Source organism: Thermobia domestica, chromosome 13 (genome assembly GCF_964235325.1).
Source record: "Thermobia domestica chromosome 13, izTheDome1.hap1.1, whole genome shotgun sequence".
Taxonomy (NCBI): Eukaryota; Metazoa; Arthropoda; class Insecta; order Zygentoma; family Lepismatidae; genus Thermobia; species Thermobia domestica.
The window spans coordinates 183,182,263-183,208,333 of NC_137466.1; the positions used below are offsets into that span (position 1 = coordinate 183,182,263).

At 33.9% G+C, this 26,071-nt stretch overlaps 1 protein-coding gene across 9 annotated transcripts in view; it reads left to right on the plus strand.

The window, feature by feature from the left end:
* The window catches only part of Hk (potassium voltage-gated channel subfamily A regulatory beta subunit hyperkinetic), a 708,165-nt gene that overhangs the window by 657,294 nt on the left and 24,800 nt on the right, over positions 1–26,071 (plus strand). For all 9 annotated transcript variants that reach the window (XM_081737032.1, XM_081737033.1, XM_081737039.1 and 6 more), the window contains one exon: positions 14,862–15,068. In XM_081737032.1, coding sequence (XP_081593158.1) covers positions 14,862–15,068 — 207 coding nt within the window. The remainder of the gene's footprint in view (positions 1–14,861; positions 15,069–26,071) is intronic.

Consider the following 26,071-nt stretch of genomic DNA (forward strand, 5'->3'; position numbering starts at 1 on the left):
TAGTTTCCAAGCTACTCCAACTGTACAAACTGAAAATTAAGACAGAATGTCCATATGTATGAGTTATGAATCAATTTACATGTTTTGAAAAAAAAAAAAAAACCTCTACACCTTCTTTTACATCTAGCTTCACTTTGTGGTTCCTAGTGTACTTCAATTGTTGCTTCCTAGTTTGAAAAGTATTTTTGCAATATTGCTTTCAGCCCCCCTTTATTCAAAATTCCTCCTCCCGGGGAAACTTTCTGGAATCATCGCTGCTTTCAACCTACAACCGTAAATCAACAACTGGAACACCCTGTATAACATGCGAGCAATATACTAACGCAACAGCTACGTGTATATACATGGTGTTTCAAAACAACACCGACAACGTTTGGAAGGTAATTCCTGACACCAAGATAAGATAAAATGTATAGACCAACCTGGGTGCACAAATGCTTTCTTTTGAAGTTATAGGCTGCCAAAAACATGAAAATATGAAGTTTAAAGGTCCATGGCTCCAACACTATGGGACCTTCCGTAGTTGGGCTAAGACCATTTAGGGACTAATATTTGCGCTATCCAAAAAAATACATGTTTCAGAGTTCTAAGGTACTCACACAACGTTTTTATAGAAGGAGTTTGGCTACGGGGCATGTAATTTGAAGTACCCACCAACTACCTTTATAAAAATTGTTTTGGAAGTACAACAATTGGAAGTAAAAAGTTGTCGGTGTTGTTTTGAAACACCCTGTATATAGTACGGAAGAAGTATCACTCACAAAAGTACAAGATAACACTTTCACTTCGATAGTGTGCTAAGATTCTATTAACAACGATTGTTGAAAGCGTCGCGGAAGAACACTCTGTGTATATACTCAGCTACTTTGGAAACGAAGTGAGAAAGACTGAAGAGATGAAAGGAGAAAAGATGACAATGTTATCGCTGCTATTTCAAAGGTGAATTGAAAGAGGTGTTGAAAACGAAAGAGGGAGATGGCGGGTGGCGTGAATTCAATCAACGGGGCTTCTTTCGTAGAGCCGTGGAGGAAAGCTTGTAAACGTATCTTGCCTACTAACGCGGTTTCGATTGAGGCAATTGGAGTACAGCTGCCGCACGCATTTTCGCCGATCCCAAGAGGTTCGTCCAATACATGGCTGAAGTAGCACTCTTATTGGCCACATACGGATGACGTCACAAAGATTCAAGTTCAACTTGCTACTATGCGTGTTGCTTTCGTTTCTCTGTTTTGTGTGTGTTAATGTTTAAAAACAGAGAGAGTAGCTATCAATATTATTATTTGTAAAATACATTGCTTTATAATTCTTGATTTATGTTCATTTCTTACGCGGTACAAATAAATTATCCTTAAATAAGTCTTCGTCCAAATAAAAGTGTTATAAAACGCACTTCACATGAATGTTATTATTGACTACAATTTTAACATTTTTATTAAATCACAGAGACAATATTAGCTGATGGTGCTCACAATGAATACACTGGCTTATGCTGAAATCATGCACTTTGTCATGCAACACCTTTTGATTTCAAATTTACGTACAAAACTTGGGTTCCACTCAGTTGATGGTGTAAAATTGAAAACGTCTTGGCCTTGTTACTTTTACCATGTACAAAAATGTTTCTAAGATTAACTTTACAGTACACACTCCAATTCGTCTATATTTGCATCAAAAATAGGTCTGAAGTTTAGAAGTATTTTGCCGCAAATAGCATTGTAGTGTCGTTATTGATAACTCTTGATCGGTTCAATTGCATGAGAAATGCCCACCAAACTGAACTAGATGGCCGTAATTAGCTAACATTCTTTATGAACCACATAAGGTTACCAACTGAAGTATACAAAATAAATTGCATTATATTTCGTTGGAGTTTAGCAACCCTTTCAACACCAAGGTTATAATCAGACATGGACCTATTGCTTCACGTGGAATCCGAACCACATTGGAATCGAATCCGGATCTCCTGGGCCAAAAACGCGTGTTAACTATATAGTCACGATATAGTTCCAGCCAATGTAAAGTTAACCCTGCTTTTCTTTAGAATGAATATACTAGGGTCAACTTTACATCGCCTTAAACTTTAAACCAGTGGTTCCCAAGGGAAAGCCTCCTGAAGGGGACTTGAACAAGCGAGGGATCTCGGAAATAAACTATACAATTGTCAAAAAAAAAAAAAAAGAAAGGAAACAGATGTTACGTGTTTGATATTTTGTATTTCTTATACTCCCATTCGGGACTTTTTAGTAATTAAACACTTCATAAATATAAACAGATGAAAACAAGGCGAGTGGTTTGAGGTTTGGAGACCCGTTCAGCAGCAAAGCTATATGAGACTTGAAGCTACTGCTTAATGTAAAATCCTAACTACATAAGTTCTCGCCGGAAGACAAACTCAGGTCTCCCACGCCGAAGACGTCTAGTGTTGTTGTTTATAAGTTTGTAACACTATACTTACATGGTTCAGTGTATAGATAAACTAGTTCCTCAGAAATTCTCTTTCATTTCTAAATTACTACATATAGCTTCCTAATGGGTAGGTGGATAGCGTACACACCTTTGGAGCAGGAGGCCCGTGTTCGACTCCCGGCAGCTCATAAGGCTTCTGCTGAAAGGAACGCTAAATTCAATTTGAAAATCAAATCTAAATTACTACATCTTTCCCGTAAATTGCCAGCTTTTGGAATGCGATTTCAAAACATGCTCGTATCAAGTGGGCCTAGGGAGCCGGCCCCCCTAAAATTTTCACGGTAGGCTTGCAAATGAACTATAATATGGCTGGATCGGGCCCTCCCTACATTTTTGAGCTGGCTACCGGCCTGTTTCAAAATCTACAGTAAATGCAACATACAATTGTCTGCAGTGTTTTAAAGCTAATATTTTCAGATCTGTTATCCTTGCTCTTAACCTCACTCCATATGCTATTCAGGTGCCTGTTTTCTTAGGTCCCCTATACTTCCCAGTGGATTATGAAGGAAATCCTTTTTGAAAGGATTCGTAGCAGAATGAAAATCCGCTGATGGAATAGGCCCATTTAAACATTACGAGTTTCGTATAGAGATATTTAAAAAATGAACTCCTGTAGTTTGTATGTGCATTGGACGTGGAGAGATATTTTTTAACAGATGTTATTGTCGTGTCTTTATTTATAATAGTTTCTTGATGCAATTATATCAAGTGCGTAAAATAAGGTCAATCTGTGCTGACTGGTGTGTACAAGCTAGTTTTGCATCAAATCCGCACAAGGGCAGAGCAAAGCAGGAAGCACAAGTGCGAGCTTATAAAATGTTTAAAGCAGCGGTTCCCAACCGTTTACCTGGTGCCTCCTTCTTAAACCCTGTATACTTCTCGCTAACCTCCCTCCCACTCATTGTCCATATGTGCTTTTTGTCTGATTTCAGATTCATCATTGATATCTCAAGTCTTCAATAATAATAATAATATTAATAATAATAATACCGATATTGCAATCATAACCATATTTTCATCTTTAGTTTCCTCGTAGCTATATGATTAGCATAGACGTTTTCGGCGCGAGAGATCTGAGTTTGATTTTCGGCGAGAACTTATGTAGTAAAGTTTTACGTTAGCAGTAGTTTAACGTCTCATATAGCTTTGCTGCTGAACGGGACTCCCCAAACCTCAAACCAATCGCCTTGTTTTCATCTGTTTATATTTATGAAGTGTTTAATTACTTAAAAGTATCGAATTGGAGTATAAGCAGGGTGCGAATTACCGGGGGGGATGAGGGGGATTTTCCCCCTCAATCACATTTTGTTCCCCCCCAAAGAAGTCAGCTGAAGTATCCCCACCGGGGATGATCGCTTTCCCCCTCAAACTATGCTTAATGCAACTCCAAATTTCACTGATTTTTGTTATTTCTTGTAAATTTAATCTTCTAGCTGTATTTCGAAATGATCGATGTAAACTGTTCAGTTTTGGTCATTTCTACTTACCACCTAATTACCCACTATTTTCAGCGTTGTTTAGTAGAACTATATTATTATGACTACGGTTGTTACTTGCACCTGTACCTTCGTACCCTTCAGTTCGTCATCGTTTGTGAATTTGAATGTACTAATTGCGTATAACAAAGCCACATATAGATTTATAAATGTTCTTAGCGGTTGACCAAGAAGAAGTAAACAAATAGCTTCTTCTACCATACTTGGCGAAGTTCGGATATGTCTTATTCGTCCTCTATATTTGTATCGATTATCATCTTATTTTAATTTTTGTTATAACATGTTATTTCATTTTCCAGTGTACTCTTTGTTAGCACATGGTCTTCATTCCCTAGTAGGTTGTGTGTATGCAACTCAAAAGTTGCATTTAATTTGTGATAATTAGCATAGTAATCATTGCTTTTACAGTTTACGGAAATGAAATTTTGAAACTGTACTCAAAATCTGAGATATAGGTATTCTCTCGTAAGTATATGTTAACGTACACGCTGGAGGATACGCTCCTAGTGAGCAGACATGTTAATGAAGGTGATTTTTAGGTGAATAAGCGAATAATTCAAGATTTGTTTCAGCATTTGTTAATACGGCTGGTTCTCCGTGTCATTGTCCGTGTCTGTATAAGCATTTCAACTGGAGCGGGTTTTTTAAAAGTTAACCCTTCATTTTTCCATCTTTTCGCTGTACAGTTTGCTGTCCACGGAATTAATGTTGTCTGAAAAACTTCAGTGTAATGTTTTACTTTATTTGAATAACGTAGCCCATAGTGAATCAACTCATCTTCAACCTAACAGTAAAGTAATTTTTAAGTGTTGACTTTCCGTGCCCATCGTGGAATCGATATTTGGAGAAAAAAAGTCGTGGTGAGCACAGCTTTAGCGGGAAATAAAAGCACAAGCTCGAAATTTGAATTGAGAGATTTTAAATATTTGGCCTTCGATTTGACCTTGATGTGAGAAATCGGGACCAGCAACAATCCATTTCTTATTTGATAGGCTAATATCTAGATTTTCTTTAAAAAAAAATGTCCGGTTTAACTGATAATTTTAGTGGTTTTCACAAGACTGAAGTAGGTTTCTTTTCGCATGTATTAATGCAAAGTGGAAGCTTTCAATATGAGTGGAAAAATTAACATATGCTTGTGATCATGGCTATCGCTCGAGTCAAATTATTAACTAAATAAACCTTAGAGAGCTACGGGGACAAGAGTGAGTACAACATTAAAACACGTTCAGAAAGGTTTAGTGGGGTGTGTATATGTCAGACAATATATATGTGCATAGTTATTGTCGGTAGATTTATTAAATTAATAAATCTCTCATTTATTACAGGTCACACACACACACACACATATTATATATATATATATATATATATATATATATATATATATATATATATATATATATATATATATATGGGGGGTAAGGCATTTGTTGTCTCATTTTGAAATTTGAACCTTCAGACTATGTCCTTTGGCCTAATTTTATCCCCCCCAATATAGATTATCTAATTCGCACACTGAGTATAAGAAAGACAAAATATCAAACACGTAACATCTGTTAAGCTTTTTGACAATTTTATAGTTTATTTCTGTAGTTAGCTTATAATTTCTTGCTTGTTCTTCAAGTCCCCTTCAAGAGGCTGGCCCTTGGAAACCACTAGTTCAAAGTCTAAAGCGATGTAAAGTTGACCCTGGTATATTCATTCTAAAGAAAGCAGGGTTAACTTTACATTGGCTGGAACTATATCGTGACTATATAGTTAACACGCGTTTTTGGCCCAGGAGATCTGGATTCGATTCCAATGTGGTTCGGATTCCACGTGAAGCAATAGGTCCATGTCTGATTATAACCTTGGTGTTGATAGGAATGCTAAACTCCAACGAAATATAATGCAATTTATTTTGTATACTTCAGTTGGTAACCTTATGTGGTTCATAAAGAATGCTAGCTAATAATGGCCATCTAGTTGAAGTTGGTGAGCATTTCTCGTGTAATTGAATCGATCATAACTTATCAATAACGACAGTACAACGTTATTTGCCGCAAAATACTTCTAAACCAGACCTATTTTCGGATGCAAATATAGACGAATTTCAGCGTGTAATGTAAAGTTAATCTTAGAAACATTTTTGTACATGGTAAAAATAACAAGGCCAAGACGTTTTCAATTTTACACCATCAACTGAGTGGACCCCAAGTTTTGTACATAAGTTTGAAATCAAAAGGTGTAGCATAACAAAGTGCACGATTTCTGCAAAAGCCAATGTATTCATTGTGAGCACCATCAGCTAATATTGTCTCTGTGATTTAATAAAAATGTTAAAATTGCAGTCAATAATAATATTCATGTGAAGTGCGTTTTATAACACTTTTATTTGACGAAGACTTATTTAAGGATAATTTATTTGTACCGGTAAGAAGTGAACATAAATCAAGAATTATAAAGCAATGTATTTCACAAGTAATAATATTGATAATCTCCTCTCTCTGTTTTTATACACGCACATACACAAAACAGAGAAACGAAAGCAACACGCATAGTACCAAGTTGAACTTGAATCTTTGTGACGTCATCTGTATGTGGCCAATAAGAGTGCTACTTCAGCCATGTATTGGACGAACCTCTTGGGATCGGCGAAAATGCCTGCCGCACCGACGGTGTGATCAGCTAGTTCTTGTAGTTGTGGTGCAGTGGGAGGTGGGTGGGAAGGACATCCACTATCTCTCTCTCTTTTAACTCTATTTCCCTCCCCATTCTCCATATATATATGTGTGTATCTATCTATGTGTGTGTGTGTGTATCTGTGTGTCGAGGGCACGGCCTTGTTCAGATGTGAAGGGAGGACGGAGGCTGCTTGCTTGATCAATACGCCAACCAGCGCTATAGAGCCAACTTTGGTATGTGTCCAACGGATCTTTTTAAACCCTCGCGCCTCGCCTCTTTCGCTACTGAATTGTGTTGCTGCACTTCTCACAGATATTTCTGCTCTAATTTCACTTTCATTTAGGTTACAGAACCTACGTTACTTCTACTTCTAGCTCGCACAATATGAAAATAAAGTGCCACAACAAAACGATTTGTTACGAGTTCTATGGAACATCAGTGACAGAAGCCCTTTAGGGAAGTCACATCGGTAAGAATTATTGTTTTATCGCTACAAGCTAAGGGAACAAATGTACACGTGTAATATTCTAATTCTTATCTACAACAATTAGAATATTACCTAAGTTTTGTACTCTTGGCTTGTAGCGATAAAATTGAAATTCGTATCAACGTGACTTCTCGATAAAAGAATTACAATTTTATCGCTACAAGCTAAGGGAACAAATCTACACGTGTAATATTCTAATTCTTATATACGAGGGGGCATGCGCGCCGACTACGTGGATGCTCCGGGATAGAAACAAAATAAAATAAATATTTTTCACTTACCATTATCAAAACTTAATAAGCAATTAAAACATTGAGATGGAAGTTTAAAATTTCTAACCTCTAAAACATAATTATTTATTTCAAATGTGTTTGTGCAAGGACACCCAAAGCAATACACTTAAGTTAGTCATTCTGTAGTTTATGTGCACAACAAAATCCTTGCAAGTTGTTTCTGCAACACCATTAAAATTACTTGCTTTTATGAAGATTATTTTTTTTTATTTTAATCTATATGAATGTGTTATTTTCTTTTAGTAACGTGTTCATAATATCATTGCCTCTTTGCAATCATTGTGCATCATGTAAGTGGTTTACAGTATACATTTAATGTTACGATTACATATGTTGAGAATATTCATTACAGTAACTTATCCTTAACCTGGGACCCGGGTTTGAACCAGTTTATCTTGCGTTTAAGTCAGCTGTGTTACCGACTGAGCTAGGGAAGCTAAAACTTAAAAAAATATCGAGATTCTCCTGAAAACATAAAACACCACCCGCCATTGATATGCACTCACATAAATTTTGGAAAGTCGGCGCCGTTGCGAAGGGGTATCATAAAGTTTTAATTATCGCCAGGAAATTGTTAAGATGTGATGTTGAAATTTTGTCATTATTATGTTTGGTTCTTATGTGCATGATGTTAAGGAAATTAGATCTTGATTGATTGATTGATTTTGAGTTTTACGTCCCGTTCAGCAGCGAGGCTATATGAGACGTGGACCTACTGATTAACGTGGAATCCGAACCACATGAGCTCCCGCCGGGAATCGAACCCGGGTCTCCCACGCCAAAGGCGCGTACGCTAACCGCTTAGCCACGGAGGAGCTCACTAAATTAGATCTTAATAATTATGTTGTTACAGAGTGTGCCAAAAGTGACCAAAGTGCAAGATGGATAAGATTTAAGATCGCAGTGTGATAAAGTTCGTGCATTTGAAGGGTAATGGTGCCAGGAAAAGTCATGGCGAGATGAAGGCTGTAGATGGCGATGATTGTTCATCTTATGACACCATTGTAAAGTGGAAAAGGAAATTTCAGACTGGTCATATGTCTCTCACAGACGACCCAAGACCTGGAACACCATTCCTGACGGACGATGCGGCCACTGTGAAGAAAGTGGAGTGTTTCATTCCCTAAGACAAACGTGTAAGCATCCAAAGATTATGAATGAGACTGGTCTCCGTCATGGTTGTGTGGAAAATCATCCATGACAAACCTCACTGTCTAAGATATCTGTGCACTGGGTTCCTCGTTTGTTGACATCTTTTCAGAAGCAGCAATGTATTCATTTCAAGTTGCTGTCGACAAAGCAACGACGTTTGGCTTCCAGGTAATACAGCATCCATCTTATTTTCTAGATCTCGCACCCAATGACTTTTTCTGTTTTTCCAAATGAAGAATCCGTTGCGTGGTTGCCATTGTGACAACACATATGACGTCATTCATAAGATGGAAGAGTTATTTAAAACACAATGTGCAGACTTCTACAATGACAGTGTTCGTAGAGTGAAGGCACGCTGGGAAGAATGTGTAAATCTGGGTGGTGACTACATAAAGAGGGATTAACAACTATAAATCACAACAATCCTTGCATCTTGAATTTTTACTATGATAATTAAAACTTTACGATACCCCCTCGTACAACAATTATGACATTACATTGTTTTGTTCTCTTAGCTTATAGCAATAAAATTGTAGTTTTTATCAATATGATTTCCCGATAAAAGTATTAGAATTTTATCACTACAAGTTAAGGGAACACAATTCAAGTAATATCCTAATTCTTTCCTTTAGCTCGTAGCGATAAAATTGTAATTTTGTACTGATGGAACTTCCCTCAACAGCCGCCACCGTAGGAACGTTTTAACTATTTAATGCATATTCATGTAGGATATACATGTTAGAATCGGAAGAATTGACTCTGCAAGAATCTGAAGTTCTGAAACACATAGAATCCCTAATTGTCTGAAATATTCAATTTGCTATTTTATCGATATAAAATGATAAAGTAACCTAAGATGCCGCTAAATATTATTATTCCTGAACTTAAGGTTCTTTTGCAATAGATGGAGGCAGAGAATAGAAATCTTGTTTGTAGAGAGAAACAAATCTTATCAGTATTTGGCAATATATTAAGCTTAGTGCGTCAAATTGTTGTGTTAAGCCAGTATTTTAGATATTGCTACTTTTTCTGCACTCAACATTTAACAAAACATAGGAAATATTAAGGGGCTATACAGAATGTATACATCTCTTTTACCGTGAACTGAAAATTCTTGCAGTAGGGCCATAATGATAGAATCAATATTCTAATTCTGTGGACAAATAAAACAATAGTGATGTTAAGAATGTAACCTAGCTTCAGGGTGTAAAGATATTATGTAAAAATAGTCATTTACTATATATTGAAACTCTTCAAAGTGACATGTGACAATATTCTTTACACCTGACAACACTGGTACATAGAACAAAGGGGGGGGGGGAAGTATTTTAAAGAGGACAGCACCTGATGTGCAGGAAAAATTGTCCTTCTCTCTTCCTGACTTCTGTTTTCTTCCCTACTTGACAAATGTTATATAGCTTTGCTTGGTGAATCCTTTTCCTTCAACCTTTAGAAAATCGACTTAAACTATTGCTTTTGCAAAGCTCTGCCTTCTTTTAAGCCTCAAACGGAAACATGACGGCAGAAGGTTTCGGAAAGTGTTCCTATTTTTACTGCTAGCTTCTCATTTTAGGTAGTGAATATTTATAACGTAGGGGGGTTGCACCCCTAAATCCGGCCCTGTATATATATATATATATGATTTGATTTGATTTTCATTTTAACGTTCCTTTTAGCAGCGAGGCTATACGAGTCGTGAAACTACAGATTAACGTTTGATCCGAATCATATGAGCTCCTGCCAGATATCGAACCCTGGTCACTCATGCCAAAAGCGTGTACGCTAACCGTTTAGCCACCAAAAAGCTCTGACTTTATATACGAAGAACATGTTTACCCTAAAAGGAAATGAAATTTTGTGGTCAAACCCCCTTCTTTGACGAAGTTCTGCGTACGCCATTATTGCCAGTAATGGCAGGAAATTTGATGATGGTAATGGATGGAATGTCACATTAGAATTAAGAGAAATTTTCCAAGTGGATCAAATTTTTTTTATTAATCTCAGCACATTTTTCCATATGAAAAACAATCAAATCCAATATATTTAAAGGTTATCTCAATGCAGGGAGCTGGCAACCTTGTTTCAAACGTAAAAATACCAATTTTATTGTTGCGTGATGTCTGACGCACTGCGTAAGGTCAGTTTCCTGCATGGAAAGAAAGAGAAAGATATTTTGACATCTAGTTAATGCGTTTCTTGTTTTTCATTAAAGTAAGTGCTGTATTCCTTCTTTTTTTTTCTCACAATTTCCGTAAAGAAGGAGAAAAACGAAAAGAGTACAAAGTATTTACGCCAAAAGCAATACATCACTTCATGTACAGTACTATTAAATACAAAGATGAAAAAAATTTTAAAGATGCTTTTCTCTACTCTCTAATTTTAACTCCCTTGAGACAACGAAAACTCTGGCATAGAACTTAATATTTCATTAATGTTGCTTTTCCGCTTGTCATTTCATTTATCATGGAAATAAAATGGTTGTTTCTTGTGGCGAGATTTTTTTGCTTTCGGTTTTACTGTACTCTCTCTCTCTCTCTCTCTCTCTCTGTGTGTGTGTGTGTGTGTGTGTGTGTAGCATTTTCATTTATCGTGGCCAATGATATGCTTGCAAACTGACATCATTAAAACATGCGAAAGCACACACTGTTCAATTTGGCTATAGTGATCGCGAGGAATCGTGAAGCTTGACCTAGATTTACCAACTTCGCCACCCAATAGAACGCGAGGGTGTGTCCAGGTCATGAACTCTTACCCTGAAATTTTGCCAGCATCATCTCTCGTGCTATATCGAGAACATTTCCTGATGGTGCAGTGTTGTCTGATTGCCGCTAACTTTCGTTTTATTGTTATTGAAGATGTTGTTGTTTTATATTTTTGCTATTATTATTGTTATAATTTAATTCGAATCATTGTTACCGTTCGTGTTATAGTTCTTTAAGAGTCTTCATCCCGGCGAAATTAAAATACTGCTAATTTTACAGTAATTATGTGATATCTTCAAACTGATAAAAAGATAATCGAAATGTGGAACAAGAGCGCCCTAGACAATATTGTTTTATATAAGAAACCGTTATCATGACTCACTTATCTGCTTTCGATTTCGAGCCATTTTGAAAATCGGCATTTATTTTCGCGTTTCTAAACTGCTGAAAACGGAAAGCCACTAGGTGACTTGTGATAACGGTACCTCACTCAAAATAATATTGTCTAGGGCGCTCTTGTTCCATATTTCAATTATATTTAATCTATTTGAAGATATCACATAAGTACTGTAAAATTAGCGGTATTTTAATTTCACCGGGATGAAGACTCTTAAGAGCTGTTTTGTCGCTCATTCGCCTCAAAGTTTGGCAATATTGTTGGTGTACTTCTGCTGTTTCACTTTTTCTAAAGTGTACCTTCGGAAGGTAGCTCCACGAATCGTACCAAATTCTTCCGATGGGGAAAGCAGTTCTATGATTCGTGTAGATCCCAGGCTTCACGAGTCCTCGCGGTTACTATAATACAAGAAAGAATTTCATTGTTAGAGTAAGGCACAGCTAGTGAACCAGCAATTGGGTGCGTCCGTAAGGAACAGGAGCAAAGCGAAAATGAGTATACTCAAAAGCGATTATTCATTCAAAAAACACGCACCAATCTGTGCTAAATGACTGCTACAAGAATTGTTGTCGATTCCGCGTGAGAGTAGGTCGAAGTTATCAGCCCATCTTGGGGATGCGTAAGTAGGGAGTATCCGCAAAGCGACAGTGCGTGTGTATGAAGAAAAGATTATTCATGGAAAATACAGACTCGAACCTGTGCTTAGGTGACCATTACAAGCAAGGATTGTATCTATTCTGCATCAGGGCATAACCTAGGACGTAAGAACGCGTGTATGGAATGTCGCAGTGAGCTTTACACTATCTCGTGTCAATGAGCGGCCATGTCAATAGTATCCCTACCCTGAGTGAAATAAGGAGCAAATCTAAACTGGGAGTCTTGTAAAAGCTAATCCAGCACATTGAGAAGTCAGAAAAAATAATAAATAAAAATATAAAAGATAACATAAGCAACATATAATTACCAGATTCGTATATTTTAAAAAAATACATCCAGATTTCTTTATAAGTTCGAGCAAATCACGTTTATATACTAAATAATAAAGATTCTAAAAGGTACCGATTGGTCCTGAAGTTATCCATAAGTAGCGCACATAAATGATTTTTTTTTAATATTAATACAAGATATAGATTTCAGTAACGTGCAGTACTGATACATAATTGTTTATTTTTTTAAAAGACGAATTGGAATTATACATAATTGTTTAATTTTTTAGAAGACGAATTAAATATATAAATAATTGTTTATTTTTTAAAAAGACGAATTGGATTTATACATAATTGTTTACTTTTTAAAAGACGAATTGGATTTATTATACATAATTGTTTACTTTTTAAAAGACGAATTGGATTTATTATACATAATTGTTTACTTTTTAAAACACGAATTGGATTTATTTGTAATTGTTTACTTTTTAAAAGACGAATTGGATTTATACATAATAGTTTACTATTTAAAAGACGAATTGGATTTATTATACATAATTGTTTACTTTTTTAAAACACGAATTGGGTTAATTTTTAATTGTTTACTTTTTAAAGACGAATTGGATTTATATATAATAGTTTACCTTTTAAAACACGAATTGGATTTATTATACATAATTGTTTACTTTTTTAAAACACGAATTGGATTTATTTGTAATTGTTTGCTTTTTAAAGACGAATTGGATTTATATATAATAGTTTACTTTTTAAAAGACGAATTGGATTTATTATACATAATTGTTTACTTTTTTAAAACACGAATTGGATTTATTTGTAATTGTTTACTTTTTAAAGACGAATTGGATTTATATATAATAGTTTATTTTTTAAAAGACGAATTGGATTTATTATACATAATTGTTTACTTTTTTAAAACACGAATTGGATTTATTTGTAATTGTTTACTTTTTTAAAAGACGAACTATATTTAAGTCACAGGTCTCGAATAATGCAAGTTAAAACCGTGTTTTCCTCGGTCTTCTCACATCTACAATTATACTTAGACTAGTTTAATGTGCTTGGCAGTGGTGTTTTGTTTTCTATCTCCAGCAGGTGGTTGAAGTGCAAATGGTAAAAATTGTAAGTCCTGGTTATTATCATTACCAGGGGTGAAAGTGGATCTGAAAAGGTAGGACGACGGCATGCCGTCCCCTACCTACCTTTGTTCATTGTAATTTTTTAGGAACTGTGGGGACGCCGTACACAAGTTTTGGAGGCGAAGAAACGGCGTTCCCCCGCGTCTCTCCTCACTTTACCCCTGATCAAGACCACATCTATCATCGTGAACAGCTGCATATCTTACAGTTCCTTGAGATTTGTTTCATCTATATCCTCCAGTGACGACTTCAAATTGATCTACCTTTTCACATGTTTCTTCAGTTTCATGCTCAGCTTGTCACCATAAATACAAAATTCATCACTACTGTGTTCCAACCTTGCTTCTTGATCTTGAACATCATGTTCGTAAATTTTTTTCCATGTATTTCTTCAATACTTTATCGATTCCAGCTTTTATAGCCCCACTATCACTACCTGAGAGTGCCTTAGACATTTTGTAAATTTAAGAACAAATTATAAACTAAAAGATAAAATGTAGGTTTACTGGAAATTTGGACTTGAATTTATTTACATATTATGTTACTATGGATACAATTGAATCATTTAACATTAAATTGTTTGAAGAATACATAAACTAATAATAAACAGACTACATGTTAATGGCGGAAACGTTGTAGTGATAAAAGCTCAAACTTTGCCATTTTAACACAACGCAAAAATGCACAAAAGCAATTATAACTCCTATGGTAATTTTCGCAAACTAAAATGCAAATTTTGCGTAGTTTTGACGCAATCCGCTAAGAATGAGACTCTGTGATTCTATTTCTTATTATTATGCTTATTATATATATATATATTTTTTTAGTTATCTCGATGCTTCAGAATGGACATTAATGAATTCTATTCAAACTCAAATGGTACTAAATGGCAATGAAAATGACGTATACTTTCTTTGAATCTTGCTTGCACTCTCCGTCCTCATTTTCTTGTGCCATTTCAGTTTAGCGTAACTAATGTTACAAGGTAAATTCCTTTACTTTTACTAGAAGCATGTCACTGAGCAATTTTGACACACAAAAAAATGATATGTTGTATTACGTTAGTGTTTTCGATTAACTGGAGGAGTAATACATTATTTCTAATGTGTTATTTGCAGAAGTGGTTCGAGCAATGAACTACGTAATTAGTAATGGCTGGGTGATGTACTGGGGAACAGCGAGATGGACCCCTGTTGAAGTCATGGAGGCCTACACCAACTGCCGTCAGTTCAACTGTGTCACGCCAATCTGTGAGCAGACCGAATACCACATGTTCTGCAGGGAAAAAACAGAACTTTACATGCCAGAGCTCTACAACAAAATAGGTAACACTTTGTAATTATTATTATTATTATTATTATTATTATTATTATTATTATTATTATTATTATTATTATTATTATTATTATTATTATTTGCATTTCAATGTTATGTACAGTATATAAGTTGTTCCGAATTTACAAGTTTTTCATTCAGTCGAAATCTTAGATTGAATTTTCATTGAGATAGGTCCGTACTGGGTAGCATTAATCGCTCAAATTTACGAGAAAAATAATGTATATTAATCTCTATTTGAAACAGAGATAATTACGGCACACAACAAGTGTTTCTTCCAGACCATATTTTTGGGGGGTACTGCCCCCGGAGCTCTGAGAGTGCCCCCCGGAGGAGATCAAAATAATACATCTTTAATATAATCATAAATAGAATAGTACCACCAGTACCCCCCCCCCCCGGAATACTAAGTGTGGCCCTACGGAACATTGTTTCTGAAAGAAACACTGCACGCAACACAAAGATATACGTAATTACGGTATGATTAATGCAACTACTAAGCCATATAGTTAGGGTTCGCATACTGAGTAAAATTTTAAGTAAATTATTATTAGCGTATATAGCTACTAGAATTAACAGTAAAATGCTTTTCCGTTACCCTGAGTATAGCTACAGGTAGTAATCGGTGTTGTTTATTCTATAAGAAGTGATACGATACCAAAAATTATAATTAAGATATTTCGCAATAACTCTTTTTCTTCTATAGAGATTGAATAGTGATAGGAAAAAAAAAATAGCAACGAATATAAGAAAATACAAGGTGTGTCAAGAAGGATTTTATTACTTTGAAAACTCATATTGATTGATTCATTTATGTTACAGACATAGTTTTGGTGTCATTGTGTAGCAAAATACTTTAAGTTCTGACTCACGTAGTACAATAGTTCAGAAACAAGCCACCACAAGTACTAGCGGCAGTTGCAGCAAAGATGGCTGCCTTACTGGTCCCGAGCATGCTAGTTGTGTGTTTTGATTTTCATCATTTTGAAGCAAAAAGTAAAACAACTTTTTGTGAATCGGAAAGTTTTATTGCTCTGTAGAAACAAGTGAAAGAAATTTTCATAGATCGGAAAAATTTCATCACGATGTAGAAACAAGTGGAAAAAACTTTTCGTAAGCCGGACAATTTTGGAAATTATGTATAGTGATGTTAGGTGGAAAATTTTCCATTATATTTAACTGCACATCAGTGATGAAAATCTTCCGGAAAATTTTCCGATTCATAAAAACATACTCCACTTATTTCTACATCGTTGTTTAGCCGTGATGTAAGGTGGAAAATTTTCTTCTATATTTTTCCGGAAAATTTTCCGTTCTTAACAAATATCAGTGATCAAGTAACAGTTCCTCAGTATTCAAAAAATTGATTGAAATAATGTGTAGAAATGTTAAAAACTGAAAGATCGTTTAAAGAATCTGAAAATTTTCATGGCTCAGGCAATTTTCAGTACTATGTAGGAACAAGTGAAACAATTTTTCATGAATCGAAAAATTAATTGTCCTGTACAGTGATGAAAATTTTCCCGAAAATTTTGAAACAGAAACTTTTCCGATTCATAAAAACAGTCCACTCATTCCTACATCGTTGTTTAGCCGTAAAATTTATTGGTAATAAATATTGTCTTAAAAAGTTTCATGAAGTGAAAATCTAACGATTCTTCATTTCAAGAGTGTTTCAAAAACTTCAATGGTTTCTTCCCTCAGAATCCACCTTTGATCTTACAATATTAGATTTCGTCAGTTTAGTACACATAACACGGTTTTCTCATAGCATTACTACTTTTATAGATTTACATACTGCAACATTTATAAATACGTAGATATAATTTAAAGTGTCTACTGTAAATTTTTGACTACCCAAAATTCGAGTTTAAGTAACTCATGAAAGCAAATATTGACCATTTTCTGGAAATAAAAATTTATTTAGTCATATTCATTAAGAAGAGAAAGTAAAATATAAAATTTAAATAATAAGGAAGTTGATTTATGTAGTTGTTCTTCCAATAAAATAATAAAAAGAAACATAAAAAGCTGCACTATTAGCGCTGCATTCTAAAAGCAACAAGTATTTTCATTTTAATTTACAAAATAAAAAACATATTTCTTATATATATATATATATATATATATATATATATATATATATATATATATATATATATATATATATATATATATATATATATAAAGGATCTTCTCCCCCAATTAAAACCAGATATGACGCTCCTGTACAGAAAGCGTGACACAGTAAACCATTATTGCACACACAACTTCAAAATTGTAACCAAAACATTCTTACCTGTAGTTTTCTTCTTATGTAACATTCTTTTATAAGAATGACATTATTATCTACGGTTTTGTTATTCTCTGAGATTATTTATGGGATCTCACATTCTTACAGCGCTGTTCCAAATATATATGAATTTGTTTACATACAATAGTGCATCGGTGTTGCTTTAACCTAATTTCTCATCTAACGTTTCTTTGACACTCAAACTAAATTGTTATTCGGTGTCTGTTTCTATATATATATACTTGTTCTATCGAATCGTCAATATTTTTAATAAATTTTTTATACACAATAATGGTAGTTTTACAATACAAATATCTGCTCAAAGATGTTGATTATACAAAATTCCAATATTGAAATTATGATTTACGAGTGTTAAACACAATAAAATCATATTTTCTTATTTTCTGTTACAAAAATAATCTTCATAAGGAACTTTTATGTAGTTATTTCATTACATAGGCAGTCCTACATGTAAAGAAATAGTGGAATTTTCTGTTTCTGAAATTGATAAATTCACAAAGGTTACATTCTTGTTACATTTTAAATATTAGAATAGAATATTTGTTCTCTACGAACTTGATGTATGTTCCTTGCACTTTACACATACACACACACACACATACACACACACACACACAGAGAGAGAGAGAGAGAGAGAGACTGTATATTTTTACTTCCCAACTTGAAATATTAGAAAATTTTCTGGTTTCCGAAAGCTAATTGGAAAAATGATAATTTGTTACTGTCTAACTTCCCTCTACAGGAATTGAATTTTATAGCTGAATGTGCAGTTAAATATAGTGGAAAATTTTCCACCAAACATCACTATACATAATATCTAAAATTATCCGGATTATGGAAAGTATTTTCACTTGTTTCTACATCGTGATGAAAATTTTCCGATTCATGAAAATTCCTTTCACTTGCTTCTACAGAGCAATAAATCTTTCCGATTCACAAAAAGTTGTTTTACGTTTTGATGAAAATTTTCCGACTCATAAAAAGCTCTTCAATTTTTCCATACAAGACAGAAAATACTTTGATTCTTGAAAAATTGTTTCACTTGTTCCTACATAGTACTGAAAATTGTCTGAGCCATGAAAATTTTCAGATTCTTTAAACGATCTTTCACTTTTTAACATTTCTATACATGATTTCAATTAATTTTTTTGAATTGTGAGGAACTGTTACTTGATCACTGATATTTGTTAAGAACAAAAATTTTCCGGGAAAATATAGAAGAAAATTTTCCACCACACATCACGGCTAAACGACGATGTAGTAATAAGTGGAGTATGTTTTCATGAATCGGAAAATTTTCCGTTCAAAATTTTCCGGAAAATTTTCGTTACTGTACAGGGCAGACAATTCTTCGATTCATGAAAAATTGTTTCACTAGTTCCTACATAGTAGTGAAATTGTCTGTCATGAAAATTTTCAGATTCTTTAAACGATCTTTCACTTTTAACATTTCTGTACATGAATTAAGTCAATTTTATGAATACTGAGGGATTGTATACTTGATCACTGATATTTGTTAAGAACGGAAAATTTTCCGGAAAAATATAGAAGAAAATTTTCCACCTCACATCACGGCTAAACAACGATGTAGGAATAAGTAGAGTATGTTTTTATGAATCGGAAAATTTTCCGGAAAATTTTCATCACTGGACACCGAATCTTCAGGTCATCGCCATACGTCTGAGGACGTTGTAGACCAAGTGACACTTCAGAAAAGGTGTGTGCTGCATCACAAATGGAAGCCACATTGAACCTCTTTAGGTATAAGGTAAAGAACTTGATGTATTTTGCTACAAAATAACACTGAAACCGTGTCTGTAAGCTAAATAAATAGATCAATATGAGATTGCAGTTATAAAGTCCTTTTTGATACACCCTGTAATTTATTATCTTTTTCGATCATATGTAAATAGTCGTAGCAACATAATAGAAAAGAATATACTAAGTAAATATCTTTCCATTTTTCTGATAGTTCTCGAACAGTGATAGAAAAGAATAAACAAAAAAATAATACTTTGTAGTATATTCTATTATCAATAGGTATTCCTCGATAAATTATAGCATAGAATATACCAAAAGCACAAGAAAATACATTGTTATCTTTCCCGATCGTTTATTGTCGTATAACAATAATACAAAAGAATGTGCAAAATGATAAGTGAATACTTTTTGACCTTTCCTATGATCTTTAAATAGTCTTGTAACAGTGATAAAAGAAAATACTTAAAACAAAAGAAAATATTTTAGATTATTTTCCCATGATCTGTAGTCTTATAACAGAGTATACCAGACTTCATGGAAAAGAATACACCAAAAACATAAGAAAATACTTTGTAATAGTCACAGTGACCTATAGATAGTTTAGAACAGTAAAGAAAGAATATTAATAAAATAAAATGCTTTATCTGTTTTTCCAATGATATATAGTCATAGAGCAATAATAAAGAAGAATATGCTTAAAACACAAGTCTATACCAAAACTTTATGGATACTTCGTGATATTCGTGGTTGTCTATAGATGGTCCTCGAACACTGATATAAAGATCAGACCAAGAAACAAAAGAACATATTACTAGGTGTATATCATTTATACATCATTAAAATCTATACATCAGAAAAAAATATATATTATTTATACATCATATACAGTACATCAGAAAAATATTATATTATATATCATCTATACATTATATATATATATATATATATATATATATATATATATATATATATATATATATATATATATATATATGACAGAAAAATATTATACATCATTTGTACATCATATACATCAGAAAAATATTATATATCATCTATACATCATATACATCAGAAAATATTATATATCATCTATACATCATATACATCAGAAAAATATTATATATCATCTATACATCATATACATCAGAAAAATATTGTATATTATCTATACATCACATATACATCAGAAAAATTTTATATATCTATAAATCATATATATATATATATATATATATATATATATATATATATATATATATATATATATATATATCAGAAAAATATTACATATCATTTATACATCATATTACATATCCTCTATGCATCATATACACAGAAAAATATTACATATCACCTATACATTATGTTCATCAGAAAAAATATTATACATTATCTATGCATCATATTCTTCTTCGATTACGTATAGTTGTTAAACAATAATATCCTGGAAAGTAATATCATAAAACGAATACTCCCCGAAAGAAGAAATACTTCATCTTCTGTTCCGATGATTCATATTCATAGAACAATAATAGAAAAGAACATACCTAAAACACAATAAAATACTTCCATGAATTTTTCGAAGTTACAAATAAGTCACTGTAGAATAATAGAAAATAATAAATAAAAAAAACGTAAGAAAATGCTTTTCAATCGTCCACACTATCCTTCTCAATAAGACAGTGAGAGAAAATAATATTTCGTGATCTTTCCGATGATCAATGTACAGACGCAGGCATTGAAAACCGGAAACAAAGTCTACACCTAAATACATTCAGTGACGCAACTAAGGTGGGACAAACGGCGCTTGTGCTCGGGGTGCCAGATTAGGAGGGCGCAAAATTGGACAAATATTTGGGGGGAGCGTTTTGCTTTGATTAATCAGGGGGGCTTCTAAGGCGAGTTCTTGCCCCAGGCGGCAACTAATTTAGTTACTTCGCTGGATACAAGAAAATATTTTTAAGCTACTTCATGGCTAAGCTGTTAGATACGCGCCTTTAGCATGGGAGACCCAGGTTCGATTCCCGGCGGGAGCTCGTGAGGTTCGGATTCCACGTTAATTCCTCGTCTCATATAGCCTCGCTGCTGAAAGGGACGTTAAACTCAAAATCAAATCAAGGATTTTTTTTTTTTACTTTTTTCGATTATCTACAGGTTTGGTTGAATAGCAATGAAAATGAATTAATTCACTAATATGTATAATAAGAATATACTAGAAACTATCAATTTACCTTATTTGTTGTATGTTCGAACCAGTATTTCTTTTGCCTCTTAACAGCAGAAATTTCCTCCCCCTTTTTTATACTCGCAGCACTTTGCGTGGTAAAGTAATTAAAATTTTTGAACGTTTTATTTCCTTTGTCCATGGAAAGGTTACGGCACCCCTGATCAATCTTCAACATCTGTAAATACCGCAGATCAACGAACGAACCCACATCTTTCTCACCAATGAAATCCATCATGACACCTGAGGTATTATGAAGCTTCCTTGATCAAGCTTTTAATGTTTTTTCTGTCTCTGTTTTATTATTCTCCGATAACATACAAGTCTAACTAAGGTATTATTTGATCATCATTATTTTATTCAAAGACTCAACAGGTACTGTATTGTATTGTTGAAGATTGAGATTCATTAGTAGATACTATGCATGGTGCAAATTAATTAAGTTTTATTTTTGTTCTAACTGTACTGTATACAGCCTTTTCTTAATAATTAACTGTTCTACCCCAACTTTTCCCCCCACTTTCATGCAAATTAATTCTTTAACCCTTTATGCTAACCCAGTGATCGCCAAACCCTCGATTGCTAGCTACTAGTAGCTCGCGGAGACATTTTCGGTAGATTGCGTCAACGCTTCGGTTGTCTAACCTTGATTCCACCACTGAACTGGCGCTAACGTCAGGGGGCGCTGATGACAACAACTGCTTGTTTCTCCCGCGCAACTGCCATTGGCAGCCTCAGTGGATTGTATATGCGTGGGGTTATGCGAATCTATGTTTTGCGTGTGTATATTAGACATTTGCTAATTTGGATATTTCGGTTTCACATTTGCTATAAATGTAAGTTTATAGGCAGTAAAAAAATGTAAGATTTTAAAAAAATGGTAGTTATTTTGGTTGGTAGTTCACAGTAACATTTAAAATCGGTTCAGTATCTCAAAAGCTTCTTAAGTTTGAAAACCATTGTGCTAACCGATTAAAATAATGCTGTTGTCAATATTACAGTAAATACCTGCCGATTTTCGACACGCTTTTCTCATCGTTCCAAAAAAGCTTGACTCCTAATTCTACCTAAGATATGCTTGGTATTATTAAATTCAAAACGTGTTCTTCATCGGGACCATGATGGGTCAGTGGTAGAGTACACATCTCTGCTGCGAAGAGTCTCTGGTTTGATCACAGTCCTTGTAAATCTGTGATGGTCCTGTCCGTAGGCTTTCTGGGTGTTATACCGTTTCCTTCCACATTCTCATCGCACCATTTCTTTCATAGTCATTCACAATTATCCGTTATCTTACAAGACTTATACGTGGGGCGTTAAACTAAATATTTCTTTTAATTGTTATTTTCATTATTCATCATTGGAGATCAATTTGAACATTTTAGCAACTTTGCTAAACAGTATTCATTAAATATGTTACAAAAATTGTAATCTTCTTCTTTGTTTATTAAATATTTTATAATTCTAAAGTGATTGTCAGAAAATAGAAATTCATAAGTATTTCGTCTAGCGTTGAAAGAAACTGATCGGAAAATTTTCATATATTCTTTCGAGTCAGGGCCGGCCCTAGACAATTTGCTGCCCCGTGCAATGACGTCATTTGCCGCCCATTCTTTTTCTAGAAAGAACAAATCTTTAAAAGCTCCGATTTTAAGCATGCTACCCCATCATGAAATACGAAGAAGGAAAGTGCAGTCGCACTCAGAGAGGCCTAAACATTACAAATACAATCTTGTTGTGTATGTTCTTTAAATGATAATTATGTTAATGAAAGATAAAGTAAACACACCTGCAGAGGAATGATGGTAATCCTTTTTATAGAATTCAATATCGAGCTTCAATCTCAATATATCAGTTTGCAATTCCAGTGCAACTATCTGTTTTATATTTATTTCTTGATTTTCTTTCTACGAGAATTGAATTATTGTATTTGACAACAATCAAGCAATTCGTGCTGGGATTTGTTTGACCATTTGCTTTAATTCTGTCCATGTGATCTTAAACTAATGCGACTTAAACATGATTTATGAATGTAGTATTTGAATAGAAAGTCAGCTTAGTAAATTTAACTACTATCATCATGAAATCTGTTTCCAACAAGAAATATTTATTTTAAATAATATAATTATGACAGATTTAGCCGTTCCGTGCAAATGCACGTGTTCCACATATGGTACAGCTGGCCCTGTTCTGAGTATAAGCCAAACAAGCAACATTGTACGAAATCTATGGGTGTGTTCAACATTCTTAGTACAGTAAATTACCCTACGGCTCAAAGTCTCTTGCTAGATGACCTTCCGTGCTTCATTTACCGTGACAGTAATCATGACTCATGTTGCATGTAACAAGCACAACATTGACCTGATTGTCTCTCAGACTTGAAAATGATGTCTGTTTGAATACAAATAGACGAGGTCAAGGCAGGGCCGGCTATACCATATTTGCAACACGTGCATTTGTACGAGCGGCAAGTTTAGAGGGGTGGTAAATTCTGTCATAATTATACTATTTAAAATAAATATTTCTTGTCGGAAACATACTTCATGATGATGGTTGTTAAATATACTACGCTGGCCTTCATTTGAACACTAACTAACTAACTAACTCACTCTATGGCCTATGGAACCCGGAGGTTCAGTGCCGCGTTCACAAAAGCTCTCCACTGACTTCTATCCTTAGCTAATTGCATCCAGTTTCTACTTTGTATTCCTATCTCTGCGAGATCCATCTTAATATTATCCTCCCTTAATATTATCTACCATTAGGAAGACCTAGGCGCAGATGGGAGGATAATATTAATATTTATTTGAACACTACATTCATAAATAATGTTTAGGTCACATGGACAGTGCTAAAGCAAATGGTCAAACAAATCCCAGCATGAATTGCTTGATTGTTGTCAAATACAAGAACTCAATTCTCGAACAGTGCATACACCTGTCCCATTTAGTTAGTTATCACAGTTTTGATATGAAATCTAGTCCTGTCTTTGTCACAAACAAGTTCCTGATCATTGAAGGTGAAAACAAGTTTTTATTTTTTTTTTTAACAGACGTAGAAGGAAAATTAAGAAATAAATATAAAAGAGCTAGTTGCACTAGAATTGAAAACTGATATATTGGGATTGAAGCCCGATATTGAATTCTATAAAAAAGGATTAACATCTTTCCCCTACAGATGTGTTTGGTTTATCTTTCACTAACATAATAGATTTAAGGAAAAAACAGACACAACGAAATTGTATTTGTTGTGTTTAGGCCTTTCTGAGTGCGAGTATCTTTCCTTCCCCTTCGTTGTTCATGAAGGGGTAGGATACTTAAAATTGTGGCTTTAAATTTGTTTTTTCTGGAAAAAGAGGGAGGCGGCAAATGTTACCATTGCATAGGGCCGCAAATTGGCTAGGGCAGACCCTGGGTCAAATGAGAAACGAATTTATCTGTTCAATGCTTATTATATAAAACCAGAAGAAGCATCAGCCTATTCTCATTTACACTATACGATCTACAGCTGTGAGAATGTGTAATGAACGGAAAATTGAATGAATCGTTACTGAATGCACAATAGGTGAATTTTTACGTTCAAATTCTGAATCCCTCTAAAGATTTGTTCATAAACCACGACAACAACAATAGTAAATAGAAAAGTTTTGTAAATAGTAAATGCAATGATGGGCAAATAGCAGTCTGTCTGGAGTGTGTTTGAGGCAAATTTCTTACTGGAGTATATTTCGTTCTGTCCGCGAATAAAAGTGTATGATTTGATCACTTTTCTAACTCGCTGTGTGTGGCAGAAAAATCAGCTGACTATCACATTATACTTGAAGCAAAACCAAACTTTTAACTGTCAAATATTTTTTCTGAACCTTTAAGTTACGGAGCCCATTCTGCCCAAGTTGATATGGGGCTGATTTATTATTATTATTATTATTATTATTATTATTATTATTATTATTATTATTATTATTATTATTATTATTATTATTATTATTATTATTATTATTATTATTATTATTATTATTATTATTATTATTTTAAAATTTAATGCAGATTCGTAGAGAAACTTTTGACTGTTCGTAACTTAAGCTCTAATTGTCCTAGACGAGTGAATCAGGGCTTGCAGAATAGAACAAATCTTTAGAAAATGTATAACTTACGGACATTCAGGGGACCTTGGACTCTGGGAGAGGCAGAGCAAGGCAAATGGAAAATGACCCCCAAGTGTTGTTCTTGTTTTCGCTTGACTTGCAGTGCATTAAAAATTATCCATAATTAAGTTACAGCATGCTTTTTGTTATATATCTTTCTACATGTTGTCAGTTTATAGTTAGTAGGTTTTGATAAAAATAAATGTATTCTAAAATAAAATTAGAACAAAGTAAGCCTAAAGTGAGCATAGAACAAATTACTAACAATAAAAATAAATATATTCTAAAATAAAATTAGAACAAAGTAAGCCTAAAGTGAGCATAGAACAAATTACTAACAATAAAAATAAATGTATTCTAAAATAAAATTAGAAGAAAGTACGCCTAAAGTGAGCATAGAACAAATTACTAATAATAAAAATAAATGTATTCTAAAATAAAATTAGAACAAAGTAAGCCTTAAGTGAGCATAGAACAAATTACTAACAATAAAACAAAAGTACATTTTAGGCTGAATGCTTCGCTAAATACTTCATCAAGTAAGAAGAGG